The sequence below is a fragment of the Macaca thibetana genome, chromosome 17 (genome assembly GCF_024542745.1).
Source record: "Macaca thibetana thibetana isolate TM-01 chromosome 17, ASM2454274v1, whole genome shotgun sequence".
NCBI lineage: Eukaryota > Metazoa > Chordata > Mammalia > Primates > Cercopithecidae > Macaca > Macaca thibetana.
In genome coordinates, this window is record NC_065594.1 from 52,699,745 (window position 1) to 52,718,880 (window position 19,136).

At 36.3% G+C, this 19,136-nt stretch overlaps 1 protein-coding gene across 5 annotated transcripts in view; it reads left to right on the forward strand.

Annotated features, from left to right (window-relative positions):
* PIBF1 (progesterone immunomodulatory binding factor 1) overlaps positions 1 to 19,136 on the forward strand; it is a 238,717-nt gene that overhangs the window by 12,973 nt on the left and 206,608 nt on the right. For all 5 annotated transcript variants that reach the window (XR_007720925.1, XM_050766982.1, XM_050766981.1 and 2 more), the window contains exons 4-5: positions 2,926 to 3,124; positions 5,463 to 5,582. Coding sequence is in view for 4 of the 5 variants with exons in the window: in XM_050766982.1 (XP_050622939.1) it covers positions 2,926 to 3,124; positions 5,463 to 5,582 (319 nt within the window). In the remaining variant the exon portion in view is untranslated. The remainder of the gene's footprint in view (positions 1 to 2,925; positions 3,125 to 5,462; positions 5,583 to 19,136) is intronic.

Below are 19,136 nucleotides of genomic sequence, written 5' to 3' on the forward strand. Positions count from 1 at the left end.
TAAAATACAAAAAGTCAAAATTCAACATTCATTCAACAAACAATTGGTCAGTATAAACCATATATGATAAAGGAAGCTCTCTGAACTGACCACCATTAACCTTTCTTCTTTTACTCAACATACTGATTGATTCTCATGGCCCTTTGGACTTTCCTGGCTTGAAGTACTTTCTATTATTCCTGCATACTTTCTCTAGCTCAGTTGTGGGCTTATCAAGCTTAAATATGCCTATGGCAATTATACTTATGTAATGTAATTAAAAATTATATAGACAATCAAATTCTTTGGAAAGGTTCAATAAAAGGAACTAAAAAAATTATGAAATTAAATATGGCTGGGTGCGGTGGCTCAAGCCTGTAATCTCAGCACTTTGGGAGGCTGAGACGGGCGGATCACGAGGTCAGGAGATCGAGACCATCCTGGCTAACACGGTGAAACCCTGTCTCTACTGAAAAATACAAAAAACTAGCCGTGCGAGGTGGCGGGTGCCTGTAGTCCCAGCTACTCGGGAGGCTGAGGCAGGAGAATGGCGTGAACCCGGGAGGCGGAGCTTGCAGTGAACCAAGATTGCGCCACTGTACTACAGCCTGGGCGACAGAGCGAGACTCCGTCTCAAAAAAAAAAAAAAAAAAAAAAAGAAATTAAATATAAGCAACACAAGTTTTAAGATTGAGAGCAAATATCAAATCCATAAAAGATACCTTCATTGGTTTCTTCCTAAGTATCTTTTAGGATCTCATGCCATTGTAAAGAAATTGAACTTGGATTTACACAAAATCAAAGCATACCTCTGTATTCAAAGTATCTGGATCCTATGTAAAAATGTGAATGTTTAGTTTTATGTTTTAGTTACAGGTAAATGTGTAAAATAGGTATATTTTCCCTTTTTAAGATTTTACTAAACTGATATTGTAAAAAATTATCAGACCTTTTTATCAGCCACTATTACATTAGATTAGTGGACCTCAAACTTCAGTATGTATCAGAAACACTTGGAGGGCTTGTTAAAAAAGACTACTGGATCCCACCTTCAGAGTTTCTGATTTGGGAGGGGTCCTGAGAATTTGCATTTTTACCGAGTTCCCAGGTGATGCGGATGGTGCTGGTCCAGGAACAATACTTTGAGAACCACTGTATTCAATTATAGGTCTTCTACTCTAATTCTATAAGACACCTATCAGATTCAGTGATGCTGTTGAGAGGGCAGTTAGGAGTCTATTGTAATAAGATATCTGATGGTGGTTAAAAAAAAAAAAAAAGGTTGGATTCTGAATATATTTTGGAGGCAGAGCTGATGGATTCAATGTGAGGCTTAAGAGAAAAGGGGGAATCAAGGATTACATCAAAAATTTTGGCCTGAACAAATGAAAAAATGGAATTTCTGTCAGCTAAGAAGGAGGAAATCATGGTAGAAAAAGTTTTTGTGAGTAAAAAGCAGGAGTTCAGTTTGGGACATGTTAAGTTAGAGTTTTCTTGTTAGAAATCCATGTGGAGGTATATGAAAAGTCTGGTCTAGAGGTACAAATCTGGGGATCATTAGGGTATAGACAGTATTCAAGTCATGAGACTAGATGAATTCCCCACGGAAGAGTGCATACAGACAGAGGACCAAGTACTCCAACATTAAGACAGAGCAGAAAAGGAGACTGAGAAGGAACCACAGTAAAATAGAAGAAAAATGAACAATATTGGTGTCTTGGAAGCCAAGTGATAAAAATGTGTCAAGGAAAGAAAAATGAATTGTATCAAACTCTATCATTAGATCATGGATGAAAAGAGCTAAGAACTGATCATTTGCAATTTAGATGTCATTGTGATTTCATTAGAGACAGTAAAAATATGATCATCATGGGTTTAAGAGGAAAGGCTTTGGAGACAATAAGTATAGACAACTTTTGAGCAAGTTTGCTCCAAGGGGTGGCTAACAAAGGGGAAAGTGCAATGAGGTCAAGAGTTGTGGTTGTGTTTGTTCATTTGTTTTAAGATTGAAATAACAGCATGTTTGTTAATGGGATTGATACAGTAGGGAACGGGAAAATCAGTGATGTGATTTGACTGTGTCCCCACCCAAATCTCATCTTGAATTTAGCTCCCATAATTCCTACATGTCATGGGAGGGACCTGATGGGAGGTAATTGAATCATGGAGGTGGTCTTTCCCATGCTGTTCTCGTGATAGTGAATAAGTCTCACAAGATCTGATGGTTTTATAAATGGGAGTTCCTCTGCACAAGCACTCTTGTCTGCCACCATGTAAGACGTGCCTTTGCTTCTCCTTTGCCTTCCGCCATGATTGTGAGGCCTCCCCTGCCACGTGGAACTCTGAGTCCATTAAACCTCTTTCCTTTATAAATTACCCAGTCTTGGGTATGTCTTTATTAGCAGCATGAGAACAGATTAATAATATCAGATTGTCCCTTCATGATCACAGTCTTTCAGTAGACCACTAACAATAATATCTGCTACATGTATTCTTTGAGAATGATGAGTATGTGCAGATTACTGTTTTCATTACCTCATTGGTTGAGTGAATACTTTATGGTGGTTCAGTGTTACCATCTTAAAGAGGTATCCTTGAAGCATCAGGATAAAAGGGAAATGAAAATTAGTAAGTAAAGTCCTTGATGTTTAACATTAAACCTTAAGCAGAAAAAATGCATAATTTTATGATTTGAATTTCTAAAGTTATTCTTTAAGAATATCAATTCTCTGTTTAGTAATTTATATGGCTACACATTTAATAATTAGTATGGTATTGTCATTTCATATTTAACTGGTTACTATGAGTAAGCATTTTGCTGGAGTAAGTAAATAATACTGTCAGGCTTCTCATTTCCTAATTTTATGTTGATATAAATAGGAAACTGTGAGAAAATTAAATCTCAAAGACTTTTTCAAAGCCTGCCATAAATTCTCTCTAATGTAGCAAATATCAAGAATTAATGAAACAAGAAATGGAAACCATTTTGTTGAGACAGAAACAACTGGAAGAGACAAATCTTCAGCTAAGAGAAAAAGCTGGAGATGTTCGTCGAAACCTGCGTGACTTTGAGTTGACAGAAGACCAATATATTAAATTAAAAGCTTTTCCTGAAGATCAGCTTTCTATTCCTGAATATGTATCTGTAAGTATCATCCATTTTTAACTACAGCATATATTTTCAGACTAAAATTTACCATTTATGTAGTAGCAATTACTTTTGAAGTACCCAATTGATACATTATTTTATGGCTATGGATGGTGAATGGTCTTGAGATCCAAATTTTAAAGGATCATGACCATTGATCTCCAAAGTCAAGCATAAATAGGTTTTGAAGTTAATGACTGAATAGTCCATAAAAATGAATTATCATGAACTGGTGGTTTCTTACATTCTCAAAATGAAAAATTATAAACAACAGAGTAGTTATTGCCAGGGGTTGGTTGGGGATAGTGGGAGAGAGGAGTTGGCGTGATTATAAAGGGATAGGATGAGAAAGAACTTTGTGGTGAGAGATTGGCTCAAGATCTTGAGCTGGTTACACAAATCTGAAACAGCTAAGATTAATCAATGGCAGTGGTCTCAAATATTTTGGTGTCAGCATTCATTTACACTCTAAAAATTATTGAGGACCCCAATGTGTGTTTTTTTATATGAGCTGTGTCTATTAGTATTTACCATACTAGAATTTTAAACTAATAAATTTTTTAAACACAAGAATATATAAGTACACAATTCCATTGGCCTTAAGAGTGATAATGTCATCATATATCATGTAGCCACTGGCAAACTCCACTGAACAGTCATGAGAGAATGAAAATGAAACAGGGAAAAAATCTTAATAATTACTAGGAAAGTTGTTTTGATCTTGTGAATTCCCTGAAAGGATCTCAGAGTGGCGGGCGGGCCAGAGTCCAGAAGTCCCAAAACCATATATTGAGAACTGCTGCTTTTTAATATATAGATGTCATTTTACCCTAAGAGGCTTAAATTTTTTCATCTGTAAAAAGGAATAACAGTGCCTTTCTGTTGGGGATAATTGTAAAGACTATGACTGTGTATGTAAAATGTTTATGAGCATGGTGCTTATAAGATAGTAAACACATAAAAATGTTACCTATTGTTTTTCCTCTAGTGGTGGTTGCTATTCTTAGTTCTCATTGGGAAAAGATTTTCAGATTAGTGATGTCTGATAAAATGAAGTTCCTTTTTTGTTCAGCTGTTTTTTTTCTTTTTAAGGCTCAAATACAGTTTTTCTATCCAAAGTGTACTGTCCAAAACAAATACCTCAAATTCTGTTTTTGAGGCTTCATTTACAGTAGATATAAAGTATCACACTGGTGGCAGTTACACTTATTTTTGCTGTTTGTTTTCTTAATATTCCTTCTTACATGTTTTCTTTTCACAAACAATATTATCGTTAACTAATTTAATTATATGCAGATTCTTTTTGTTGAAGGCTAATATTAAGATTTGCCTCTTACCAAATAATGGTATTCTTGTAATACAGTCATATGTTAAGGAGTTTCGGACGGCATGCCTATATGAGAAATAGCCCCTAATTACTCTCTCCTAATTTGCTGATGATTTCTTAGTTTTATAGGACCTTGTCAGATGGAACACTTTTTTTTCCTGAGATAGGGCAGGAAAATTCCTCTGAGAGAAGTATGTGTGGAAAGAGAGACCTGAATTAAATGGAAGTAGTGACGTGAAAGATACTTCTTGATCCATTCTGATTAGACTTCCACTGCAGGGACAGCAGTAAATAAAGCTTTGCCAAGAGCCTGGGATGAAAATAAAGAAAACGGTTTACCTCTTCATCAAGTATTTATTGAGTGCTTATCATATTTTTAGGCACTGGAAATAGAGCAGTGTATAAACCAGACAGAAATCCCTGCCCTCATGAAGCTTATGTCGAAGTGGAGCAACACAGCCATTAACTTATAAGTTAAATATGTAGAATATCTGTTTGTCAAAGGTGCTATAGAGAAAAGAGCATGGGTGAGAAATAGGGAGTGCTACTTTAAATTTGGTAGGGAAATCAGGGAGGGCTTTAATAGTAAGGTGATATTTGGTCAGAGACCTATAGGGAGACAAGGCATGAGCCATGCATTTATATGGGGGAAGAACTTCTCTAGCAGAAGAAACAGCAAGAGCAAGACTCCTGAATATTTGTGATATGTTCCGGAAGTTTACAAGCAGATAGTGTGGAGTGAGCAGTAGTAGATGAGTAGTAATGGAGTGTCAGTAGAAGGGAGGAAGGACTGTCAAAGATAGGAAGTTATAAATCATCTGGCCCTTGAGGGAAGTTAATTGAACATTAAGGCTTGATAGAAAGTATTAGTGGCTAGGTTCCATTAATGACTGTCTTGTTGTAGTTTTGTAAGCATGTCTCTTTATTACTGATAAGTGAGAGCACTACAAATTAGCAAATTTTAATCGTAATTTGGATTTAAGACTGCTTATTAATTTCTTTTTCAAGGTTCGGTTCTATGAACTAATGAATCCATTAAGAAAGGAAATCTGTGAACTACAAGTGAAAAAGAATATCCTAGCAGAAGAATTAAGTACAAACAAAAGCCAGCTGAAACAGCTAACAGAGGTTCGTATGGTTTTGATTGCTAGTGGGAAGAAGCTTCAACTTTTTCTATAGAGTCCCTCAAGATTTGTGATAAGGAGTATAAAAGTCAGTGATTGAAAAATGGGACTATGGGATGGTGACTGCTACAGTTCTTAAGTAATGGGAAGGAGGTTAAATTGGAAGTAGTCATCTTAAAAATTGACAAGACAAGTCTATGATATTGACATATCCCATAGTTGAGCTTTTATTGTTGCAAGTCATTTTTATAATCAACTGCTTTTGAAATCCTAATATGGGCTATACCTGAAAATTGCTGTATATACTCAGATGATGCATATGTACGTAAGTATTTAATAATTTGTCTCTATTTTTAACATCACTTTGTCAGGAAATTTAGGCAAGAAACAAGAAATGTAGGCCAATGTATGCAGGGGATCTCTTGCAGGTGCCATAAGAAAGAAGAAAAAGAGAATACTTTTACTTTGAACTGAAGTGCCTCATAGGTTCTGGTTTGCCTAAGACAGCTGCCATTATTCCTGTGAATAAATATTAATAGCACCCCTTTATTTTCAAAAGTATCTCAGCCTAGACAATGAATATAGTAATCATAAATCAACATTTACATAGAAGGGTGGACTAATCATTAACTTGATTATATTATTGACCAGATATCCTAGATTACTCTTGTATTTATAGTCTGCTAACAAAAAAATAATGGTAGATTGATTCATTCTACCATGTAACAGTTGGAAATGGGTGGCTGTTTTTCTTCAAAGATTTCATTCTTCTAAAAGGAAAACACTTGTAGTTTACAAATGAGGTCTGCTGTAGTTCTCCATTACAAGTTAGCCTTGTTTGTGATATGAGATGGAGCTACTGTCCTTTTATCACTTACGTGGCTTCTTTGTCAAGTGCAGTTAACTCTCATAATATTTATTCTGAGCATGTGTACTGATACTAGCATTAACCCCAGTGATGTGCATGGTGCTGTGCTAGGTGCTTGCAGTGAACCCAAGAGAGGCAATGCCTGCCCTTCTGGAGTTTACTTTCTAGCAGGTTAGAATTAGAACATTAGATGATATTTTGACACTCTCATTTACTGTGTGACCATAACCAGGTCATATAATGTTAACTGTTCTATCAAATGGATAAAATAATACTGTTTGTTCATTTATTTAATTGCATTGCCTATGTTTCCCTTTCAGAGTAAAAACGTGATTTTAGCAAAGTTGCATACAAACATTTATGTCCTATTTTAAGGGCAGTTTTTATCAATGATATTATCCAGAAATAGATAATTATAATTTAATTTGTATTTTTAATGCTCTACTTTGCTGCACTATTAGTCCTAGAGAGAATTTACTTAAGTCTTGCCATAGAATCAATATTACAGACCAAACAAGAAGGCTCAGCTTCCTTCCTCTCCTCTGAGGAGCTGTGATATCAGCAGGAGCAATTAGAGGGGCAGATGTGCCCCCCACTCCAAACTTCAGTTGTTTTCCTTTCTTCTCTTAGCATGTCATATTGTGCAGGTAAACTGTTTTGCACATTTAGAAAGATAGTTCAATTTTTTAAAAAAATTCAACTGTAGTCAAAATAGTAGAGAACAGAGAAGGCCTCAGTTTGGCCACTTTCTAATTTTGCAGCCTTGGGCAAATCATTTATACTCTATTGCAGGATGGTTTTGGTGGTACAGGGGTTATTGGGGAAGAGGCAGTTAGACGAGGTTTTAGAGTTGGTTCTACACACCTTATAGTACCTCAGCATCCCTCAAGGACTTCTTATTGTGTAGTAGGAGGGCTGGAGGAGCTCTCTATCCTTGTTTTTATCAAGCCACCCTTTTTAAAATAACTTTAATATTTGGGATTTCTCAGCGTGATTTCTCTTGAACACAGATAACTCAGACCATCCTTAGAGTTTGTGGTTTTTCTGCTCTGTCAAGGACCTGGTACAGGTCAACTTGCCAAACACTAGGAAAAAGGTAAATATTTTAAAATAGAAATATTTTTAAATAAAAAGCAAAGCCAGTATCATTAAACAGCTTTATTTATTTATTTAAACAGGAGTCTTGCTCTGTCACCCCTGCTGGAGTGCAGTGGTGCCATCTCTGCTCATTGCAACCTCCACCTCCTGGGTTCAAGTGATTCTTGTGCTTCAGCCTCCCAAGTAGCTGGGCTTACAGGCATGTGTCACCACGCCTGGCTAATTTATGTATTTTTAGTAGAGATAGAATTTCGCCATTTTGGCCAGACGGGTCTGGAACTCCTGGCCTCAAGAGATTCACCGCCTCAAGAGATTGGCCTCCCAAAGTGCTGGGATTACAGGCATGAGCCACCACACCTGGCCAAACAGGATGTAGTAAACAATAAATAGTAGTACTCAATATTAAAATAAATGTCACATATTCTGGAGTTTATTTTTTGAAATGGTTCATTAAATTATTTACTGCTATTTATTTGAGGAATTAAAAGACAGTTTCTCGTCTCTGCAACATAACAATTAAAAAAAAATTCAACTGTAGTCAAAATAGTAGAGAACACAGTCCTGTCTCCCATCTTAACAGCTTCTCCCTCCGTAAAATAGGGATGATAACACGTAATACCTACCACACGTCATTATTATAAAGAATGAAATTCTTTCAATAAATGTTTATCCTGCATTTACTATACGGCATGCATTATTCTTGGTACTTGGGATACCTTGTTAAAGCAGTAATCCCTGCTATCATGGAGTTTATATTTTTAAAGGATATCTGTGAGATGTGTATTGTATTTTAAAAGGGAAAGCAAACAATAGCAAATCATGTAGTGTGACAGAAGTTGATAAATGCAATAGAAAAAAGAAAAAAATAGTTCAAGATAAGGTGAATTGAGTGCTATATGGAGAGCAGGGAAGAGAGCATTGTCAGAATTGTATAAGGTTGGCTAGTAGGTCTCATTAAGCAGCGTGTAGAAGTTTACAAAGCCTTGAGGAAGTGAGAGAGAGAACAAGGCTGTCTTCCTTGAGACAGCTCAGGGAAGAGCTTCTAGATAGCAGGAACAGCCAATGCAAAGGCAAGAGGGTACTTTGGTATTTGTGGAAGATTGAGGAGCATAATATGACTGGTATGCTTGAAGGGAGGAGGAGAATAGTTGTAGTTAAGATCAGAGAGGTAATGAGTCTGTTGAGGTCATCATACAGACTTCGATTTTAACCTTAAAAGAAATGAAAAGTTGCAGGATTTTGGAAAGAGGTCTGACATAATCTGACATATACAGTTGACTGTTGAACAACATGGGTTTGAACTGTGTAGGTTTATTTACACATTTTTTTTTTCAATAGATATACTGGAAAATTTTTTGGAAGTTTGTGACAATTTGAAAAAACTCACGTATGAACTATGTAGCCTAGAAATATAGAAAAAATTTAAGAAAAAGTTATGTAATGAATGCATAAAATACATGTAGGTACTATATTTTATCATTTACTACCATAAAATTTACACAGATCTATTATCAAAAGTTAAAATTTATCAAAGCATGCATACAAACACACCTTACATGGTGCTATTTTCAGTAGAAACAAATGAAACAAATGTAAAGATGCAGTATTAAATCATAACTGCATAAAATTAACTGTAGTACATACTTTACTACTGTAATAATTTCTTAGCATCCTCCTGGCTGATTCTGGTAGACTCAAGGGTTTGGGATATCCGCTTAAAACACTGTATGATGCTAATCATCCCCACGTGAGCAGTTCTCCAGTAAAATGTGAATCACAATAAAAAGTGATTTCTTGCAGTTCTGGCATATTATTTTTCGTCATGTTTAGTGCAGGACTGTAAGCCTTGGATAACACCATGGGAACCATACGAAGTGTCACCAGTGATGCTGGAAGAGCTCTCATGCAGCAGAGAAAATTTATGACATTGTAAGAAAAAGTTAAATTGCTTAAATTGCAGATTGAGGTCTGCACCTGTTGGGTTGCCCTTTGGACAGACCATTAATCTTGTAAACAGATTATGTAAAACTTAGAGCATCCATAATACAGTACAGTTCTGTAAATGTATTTTCTGAGGATTTTTTAAAAATATTCTTTCTCTAGCTTTTATTGTAAGAATATAGTATATAATACATATAATATAGAAAATATTTGCTAATAGACTATATTATAGTAAGACTTCCAGTCAACAGTAGGCTATTTGTAGTTAAGTTTTCAGTGAGTTAAAAGTTACACATGGATTTTTTTTTGACTGTATGGGAGTTGGTACCCCAACCCCTATATCGTTCAAGAGTCAAGTCTATTTAAAGTATCATTCTAGTTGGTACATAGTAGACCGTCAACAAATGTTTCATTTATTGAATTTCTTTTAATGAGTATTTTAAAACTTTCCTATTGTCCTGGATAATGTTTTTTAAAGAAAGTTCTCTCCTGAGAATAGACTGTAGAGCTGTAAGTATGGAAACAGAGAAACTTGTTAAGAGGTTGTTGTAATCTAGGTGAGAGATTATTGTGTTTCAGATCCAGATGGTAGCAAGGGAAGTGGTAGATTCTGGATTTATATTAAAAGTGGAGCCAATAGAAAAAAGGTAGTCATGAATTGGATGGAGGATGTTAAAGAAAGATAGGAGTCAAATTAACTCTGAAAAATGTTGGTTTGAATAACTGGAAGGATAGATTTCTGTTCAGCTGAGATGGGTAGATTGTGAATGAGGCTGACTTGAGTGCAAAAGAGTGTGGATCTTAGACATGTTGAGTTTGAGAGATCTGTTAGATGTACAGTCAAAGATATGTGGATGTACAGGTGGTGAACTTTAGAAGATAAACATTCAAGAGTCATCAGCATAAAGATGACATTTAAAGCCAAGATGAGATTACCAAAGGAGAGTGAGTGCAGAGAAGAGAAGACGACCACAGCTTGAGCTCCAGGGCACTTCAACATTGCAATGTGGGAGAGAGAAGGAGGAGTTACCAGTGAAATAGGGAAATTAAGAGAATTTTATGTCCGGGAAATCAAAGGGCAAAAGTTTGTCAAGGAAAAGAGAGTGACTAGCTGTTTCAAATGCTGTTGATAGGTACAGTTAGATGAAGACTAAGAACTGACACTGTGTTTAACAAGGTCATTGAAAACCTTGTCAGGAGTAGTTCTGGAGGAGGGATAGGGTCAACAGTTTGATTACAGTGTTTGAGAGTGAATGGAGGAAATGAATTGGACATAGAGTATAGACAACTCTTTCTGAGTAACACTACTGTGTAGAGGAACAAAGAGAGTTGGCAATTACAGGAAACATGGAGTCAGGGAAGGCTTGTTTTTTGTTTTTTTTGTTTTTTTCCTTAAGATAGGAGAGATCACAACTGATGTATTTAAAATCACATTGTAACCGTAAGAATTTTCTCATTGTCCACAACAGCAGAAGGACATTCATGTAATTGTTAACCAATAATGTAGGCAGTACTGTTGGATACCCAGTTATAACTATGTTTAAGGCTCCCCACTTTAGTATCCATGTAATAAAAAGAGTCTTTTTTTATTATAATACATGTTTCTGTAATTATGATATTTGGGGAAACTATTAGAACACAGGGGTGTTTGTTGATTGAATTACTCCTAATTAATTCTGTGGGACTTTCTTAATATCTAGATAGTGGTTTAAAAAATAATAATTTAGTGAAGTGAGATAATTTATCTCTTAATAGCTAGAGTTTTAATTATGTCACAAAAAGTTGAATTTCGATTTAAAAAACAACTGAAGAATATATTTGTAAGTGGGTAAGGAAGATAGAGAATGTTATGATCACTAGAGGAGGGTTTACAAAAAGATCTGGGTTATTTAAATGGGGCTGGGGGAAGTTGAAGAGGTGATTGGACACTGTCAGGTTACTGAGGTTCAGTTGTCATCAGTGAGAACCATTGTCTCTAGGACTTTTAAAACTAATCACAAACCCCTAATTTATGAAAGTGCTAAATGAAATTGTCAGTTTTTCAGTTGAAGGTTTCTGTTTTTTCTCTTGTTACTTGGAATGTTCTTATCTGAGTGTTTTTTACCCAGTGGTATTTCATGTTTCTTTCCTCTTCAGTCTGTGGGCTGTGTATATATACTTACTGTTGGCCTGAAGCAGACAATAAAAACACAGAAATGCCCATTATATCCAAAGGAAGCAGCAAGAAAATTTCGACTTTTCCAATGGTGTCATTAATTTTAAGTTTCTTGACCCAAAAGAGTAAATTTTCCTTTTAACTATAATAGGAGAAAAAGTAATATATTTTCCTCACCCATTGCAAGGTTTATGGCTGAGACCCCAATAATAAAAGAGTAACAAGAGAAAAGCATAACAAATGTATATATAAATTTATATGTATAATTTAATATAAATTTTACGTGACATGGGAGCCTTCAGAAATGAGAATTAAAAGACCCGGGGAAAATGTATTTTTGTGGATAGTCATGCATAAGTATGATTGGAAGACAAAAGAGTATGATCTGATGGTAATCAACTGGGAGAATTTAGCAAGGCTTGTTTGTTCACATTCTTCTTGGCCTGTGTGTGTGACATTCCTTCCCATTGGGTATAGGGCGGGACACCTGTCACCTTAGGGGAGAGGGGAGGGAGAAAGAGAGTGACCTTCCTAGGTTTGATGACCTGCCTCAAGGGAGAAAGGGGAAAGGGAAATTTTCATTTCTGTGGCCCACTTCAAGAGAGATGGGTTGGGAGAAGGTCAGGGAGACCACCCTGTTTCTGCAGTTTTCTTAATTTTCCTTCAGGTTAAAATACTCAGTATGCCAGGGTGCCATGTTTCAAGGTGTCTGTTCTAAGTCCTTACAGAGGAATGAATATTTTATTTCGTAGTGAGTAAATCGAAAATATATCCAGTGAAAATGTGTTCACTGATTCTAAGTTTTCCTAAATTTGACAAATAAAAGGAAGTGTTACGTTGTTCAATAAGCGGTAAGATACACTGCCATAGTATGTTTTGGGAGAAGGTCCATGATATTAGTAGCTGCAACCACTATAAAGTTGCTAGATTTTTTTTTTTTGAGTCAGACTCACGCTCTTGTCACCTAGGCTGCAGTGCAGTGGTATAATCACGCCTCACTGCAACCTTTGCTTTCTGGGTTCAAGCGATTCTCCTGCCTCAGCCTCCCAAGTAGCTGGGATTACAGGCGCCCGCCACCACACCCGGCTGTTTTTTTTGAGATGGAGTCTTGCTCTGTCGCCCAGGCTGGCGTACAGTGGCACAATCTCGGCTCACGGCAAACTCTGCCTCCCAGGTTCACGCCATTCTCCTACCTCGACCTCCTGAGTACCTGGGACGACAGGCACAGGCCACCATGCCCGGCTAATTTTTTGTATTTTTAGTAGAGACGGAGTTTCACCATGTTAGCCTGGATGGTCTCGATCTCCTGACCTCGTGATCCGCCTGCCTCGGCCTCCCAAAGTGTTGGGATTACAGGTGTGAGCCAACACGCCTGTGTGAAGTTACTAATTTTTAATAAGACATGATCCACATTTTTCATATGACATTCAAAAGATCTTCGTAAAGTGATTCAACAAATATTTTATTCTTCAGCTTATACTTATCTAAGGTTGGATATCTTAAGATAAGCAACATTATTCTTATTAATGACTTTATTTAATTTTAAAGTTGGATACAACATACGCTTTTGGAAAAAAACATGACTGGATGGTATTCACCCAAGAATTCTAAGGGACTTAAAGGATGAACCTGAAACTGCAGCACATGTGTAATACTGTTACCAAATATAGCACTTGAAGTAGGTGTAATTGCTTGAAAGCTGGTAAATTGCCTGCCTGACTCTAGAAACTAAGGACCTCCACATTTACAAACTGATAAAGCACACTTTTATGCTTACTGAGCTTGTGTAATGCATGAAGATTAGGATCAGTGAATACTTAGGCAAGTTAAACCTGCAGGGGAAGGTCAACAGAGTAGTATAAATGGACAAATTATATTTCACCTGTATATAAAGAGAAAATAGAGAACAAATTACATGGACTTTCAAAAAGCCATTGACAGGGTTTTTAATTCTAGTTTTTAAAAATTGGCAGACTTTAAAAATTACAGTGAATAACGTAACATTAAATTTACTACATTAACCATTTTCATGTATACAATTCAGTAGTGTTAAGTATACTGACATTGTTGTGCAACAGATCTTCAGTACTTTTGTATGTTGCAACACTGAAAACTGTACCCACTAGACACTAATTCTCCCTCTCCCCTCTCCGTAGTCATTGGTAACCATTTTTTAACTTTGTTTCTATGATTTTGATTAGATTCTTCATATGAGTAGGATCCTAGAGTGTTTGCCCCTTTGTGATTGGTTTCAATTAGCATAATGTCCTCAAGGTTTATCCATGTTGTAGCATGTGACAGAATTTTCTTTCTTTTTTTTTTATTGTACTTTAAGTTCTGGGGTACATATGCACAACGTGCAGGTATTGTTACGTAGGTGTACTCCTGCCATGGTGGTTTGCTGCACCCATCAACCCGTCATCTACATTAGGTATTTCCCTTGATGCTATCCCTCCCGTAGCCCCCCACCCATTGGCAGGCCCCAGTATGTGATGTTCTCCTCCCTGTGTCCAAGTGTTCTCATTGTTCAACTCCCACTTATGAGTAAGGACATGTGGTGTTTGGTTTTCTGTCCTTGGGATGGTTTGCTAAGAATAATGGTTTCTAGCTTCATCCATGTCCCTGCAAAGGACATGAACTCATCGTTTTTTATGACTGCATAGTATTCCGTGGCATATATGTGCCACATTTTCTTTAGTCTATCATTGATGGGCATATGGGTTGGTTCCAAGTCTTTGCTATTGTGAACAGTGCCGCAGTAAACATACGTGTGCATGTGTCTTTATAGTAGCATGATTTATAATCCTTTGGGTATATACCCAGTAATGGAATTGCTGGGTCAGGTGGTATTTCTAGTTCTAGATCCTTGAGGAATCACCACACTGTCTTCCACAATTGTCTGTCACAATTAGGTTGAACTAATTTATGCTCTTTTTTTTTTTCTTCTTTTTTAAGTTTGCATAATGTTCCATTGTGTGTATATACCACATTTGCTTTATCCATTCATCTATAAATAGATGTCTGAATTGCTTCTACCTCTTGGGAGAAATGGACAGACTTTGTAAGAAGTGTTATCATGAATTCTCAGGGAATTGTTTGCTCTTTAGTAGTTGAAGGATAAGAGCCAAAAAAAAAAAAAAAAAAGGAATAAAAAAGAACTAAATGAAAAACAAAAATAGAAGTATTCTTCAGATATAACTGTTAAGTCCAATCTTATTCATTATTTAACATTTTAATACATTTATTGGGCTGGGCACAGTGGCTCTCGCCTGTAATCTCAGCACTTTGAGAGGCCAAGGTGGGCAGATCACCTGATGTCAAGAGTTTGAGACTAGCCTGGTTAATATGGTAAAACTCCGTCTCTCCTAAAAATACATAAATTAGTCAGGTGTGGTGGCAAACACGTGTAGTCCCAGCTACTCAGGAGACTAAGGCAGGAGAATCGCTTGATCCCAGGAGGCGGAGGTTGCAGTGAGCCAAGATTGTGCCACTGCACTCCAACCTAGGCAACAGAGCAAGACTCTGTCTCCAAAAAAAAAAAAACCAAAAAATTTAATACATTTATTGATGAGGAAGCACAAAGTATAATCTCAAGTTTGTAAAGTTTTTCTGAGCAGTAGAACAACAGACTAGTAGGGCAAATTGGAGGAAGATCTCAAAAGGTAAGTGGACTGATTATAAATGAATGTGTTTTCTTTTTAATAACTATCAGTCAGCTTATATTCCCTAAATTAGCATGTTCAAAATTGATCACCTGCCCCAGAGTGTAATTTTTTTGCCATTTTATTATAGAAATTTTCAAATATAACTTGAATTTTACAATGACACCAGTACATTTATCACTAAATTTCTGCCATTAACATTTTTATTGTATTTGTTTTATCAAATATCTCTCCATCTAGCCATCTGCCAGTCACATTTAATTTTATGAGAAAATGCTGAACTTTTTTTCCATTTGTCAGTAATTTCTTTGTTTTAATTACTGAGTGATGTTACATTGAATGGCTCTAGTTATTTACCGTTTGATGGGCATTTTGAGTTATTTCCAATTCAGAGACTTTACAAACAAAGCTCTGAGAACATTTGAGTAGGGTTTTTTGTGTGGACATGTTTTTGTTTCTCTTAAGTACTTAAGTGTGGAATTTTTTACTTCTAGAATTTCAGTTTGGTTATTTATTACAGCTTTTATTTATCTGCTATTTGTTTACTTATTATGAACATATTTTCCTTTATACCACTGAGAATTGTTAAAATAGGAGCTTTAAAATTCTTGTCTGCTAATTCCAAACACTGGGTCACCTTGGAGTTGATCTCTGTTGATTGCCTTTTCTTTGAGAAATGAGTCACATGTTCCTCTTTCCTCAGATGTCAAGTAACTTAAAATTGTTCAGACCATTAAGTAAATGTAGATGAGAACATTGTGACTATTATGTTGTTGAGACGCTGCATTTTATGTACCTCTAAACAGTGGTGATGTTTTTGTTTTAGCAGGAAATTACTTCGTTGTACTCAAACAGCATACATACTCTGTCTATTGGGTAGCAGTTCAAATTTCAGTTCAATTTTTTTGGTCTTAGTAGGGCTGCTTAGAGTCTGTCCTACACATGTGTTGTTTAGAGGGTAGCCAGATACTCAGGCAGAAATTACCCAAAGAATTCAGTTTCCCCTCTCTGGCTGTCTCTGAAATTTCCTCCTCATTTAGAGCAGCTGCAGTTCCCGTAAACTCTGTCTTCTGATTCTCCAACCTAGAAAGACCAAAGATTTTCTGATGCACCTTGATCCATCCAACCTGGCACAGAATGGGACTGGCCTCAGGCTAAGCGCTACTAAACAAAAACAAAAAATACTAGGAAACTCACCTAAATGCTGAAAATGATAGCAATAATGACAATTCCATAGTGGTTTACTAAGAGAAACTAAGGTATTTGTTAGGCATATCTCAGAGTTTTGAGACCGGCAATTAAGAAAACAAACTTTCCATTTTGCTTTAAAAGTTTATTCTCTACAGAAAGTTCATGAATCTGGGAAAAAAAAATTATTCTCAATCTTTCCATTTTACTTTATGGATCTCTTATCCAAAATGGTCTTAATTTTTTTCACCACTTGGTGGCAGTGTATGTCCATCTTTTTTTTTTTTTTTTTTTTAATTAAACCTGTTGGGGGCTATTTGGAAATTCTGGTTATTTTTGACCTAGAGACCCAAAGCTTTACGTTTAGTTACCTTATTTTAATTTATATTCATTATTTCATATAAAATGCCTGCAATCAACCAGATAGTATCTTTTTCTAGTAAAATTTAATATATTTAGAACTTGGAGAATGGAGTATCAAAACAAAAATTTGTGTTCCATAATATGTATTCAGATATATCTCAGTTATTGCACTAATTTCATAATTATGCCTACCAGAAATGTTGAGAATTTTAAATTCTGTTTAAACCAAAAACATTCAGGATTTTAAATTCTGTTAAAGCCACATTAAATCATTAAAGCCACACAATTACACAATTAATTTGACTCTGCTTTTGTTTGTGTGAGATGAAAACTGTTAAAGAAATTTAATAGAAGGTTTTTTTTTGGAGGGGTGGGGGTTGGGGGGAGACGGAGTTTCGCTCTTGCCCAGGCTGGAGTGCAATGGCATGATTTTGGCTCACTGCAACCTCTGCCTCCCGGGTTTAAGCGATTCTCCTGCCTCAGCCTCCTGAGTAGCTGGGAGTACAGGCATGCGCTACCATGCCTGGCTAATTTTTGTATTTTTAGTAGAGGGGATTTCACCATGTTGGTCAGGCTGGTCTTGAACTCCTAACCTCAAGCGATCCTCCCACCTTGGCCTCTCTAAGTATTGGGATTACAGGCGTGAGCCACTGCACTTGGCCAGAATGTGATTCTTGACCTTTAAAAAGAAATTACTCTTTCTGAAGTGGCAGTTTTAGTGGATTTCTGGGATTTCCTTTTGTAATTTTTTCCAGATCTTTAGTTAGTTGGAAATAACGTCTAGATACTATTATAACACTGGAAAATAGGGCTCATCTTTTACTTCAAGTCTGGAGTTTATTTACAAGTGCCAGTAATGTAGTTTAATTCTAGCATATTTTGAGCTATATTATGTATATGATCTTGTGTATGGTACTTTATGTTTGTAAAAGTGCTTATAGATAACTTTATTTCCTACTTATGAATTTTCTCTATTAGCAGGTCAAAATTTTGGTTGATCACATGCAACTCAGCTGTGTGTTGCTGTTTTGCCATTATAGAGTTAGTTCAGTATGCTTTTTCATTTCAAAAAGATGTCATGTTAGAGATATAGTGTAAGGCATTAGTGAGTCCACACTTAATAAAATTATTACATTTCATGAGGAAATGGTGAAATATTTTTCTCTTATGAGAACTTTAGTAACTAGGAAGCAAGAAGAGTTTTGTCAAGATAACTTCCTTGTTTTGAAACTTACATTCTTTAAAAAATTCTGCAAGATTATCTTGAGGTTCATCTTAAGTATTCATGCGTAATTCAGTGAATTTTATTTGTATGAAAATCAGTTATTTCATTGATGAAACATTTGTTTATTAAAATATTTATATTTTAGGGGGTATTAACTCTTTTCTGAGATTTCTTTTTATCTTATCCAAGTGATGAGCTTAAAGTTTCTTTATAAGGTACATCTTTATGAAGATACCCATCAGTTATAATTATACTAGAATGCTTAACAGATTTATTAGTAAACGGTGATAGATTTGCCTCTTTATATTAAATTTAAAGTGCATAAGCACTGCTTAAAATTTAGATTCATAGCCACCGACATGGGTTCTATTTTGGTCTGAGGTGGAACTAAAAACATCAATTTTTTTTTTTTTTGAGACAGAGTCTCGTTCTGTTGCCCAGGCTGGAGTGCAGTGGCATGATCTCAGCTCACTGCAAGCACCGCCTCCCGGGTTCACGCCATTCTCCTGCCTCAGCCTCTCGATTAGCTGGGACTACAGGTGCCCGCCACCATGCCCGGCTAATTTTTTGTATTTTTTTAGTAGAGACGGGGTTTCACTGTCTTAGCCGGGATAGTATTGATCTCCTGACCTCGTGCTCCACCTGCCTCGGCCTCCCAAAGTGCTGGGATTACAGGTGTGAGCCACTGCTTTCTGGCCAGAACCTCAATTTTTAATAAACAACCCAAGATTCTAATGTGGCAGGTTCATGGATCATGACTACAAATCATTTTTTAAAGTTATTTTTGTTAACTTATTGAGATTTAAAAATAACCTTAAATTTTTAATTATATTTCACGATTTGAAATTTATATATTGACTGGGCTCCATGAGTCATGCCTGTAATCCCAGCACTCTGGGAGCCTGACGTGGGTGGATCGCCTGAGGTCAGGAGTTCAAAAACAGCCTGAACATCGTGAAACCCCGTCTCTACTAAAATAGAAAAGTCACCTGGGTGTGGTGGCAGGCACCTGTAGTCCCAGCTACTTGGGAGGCTGAGGCAGGAGAATCACTTGAACC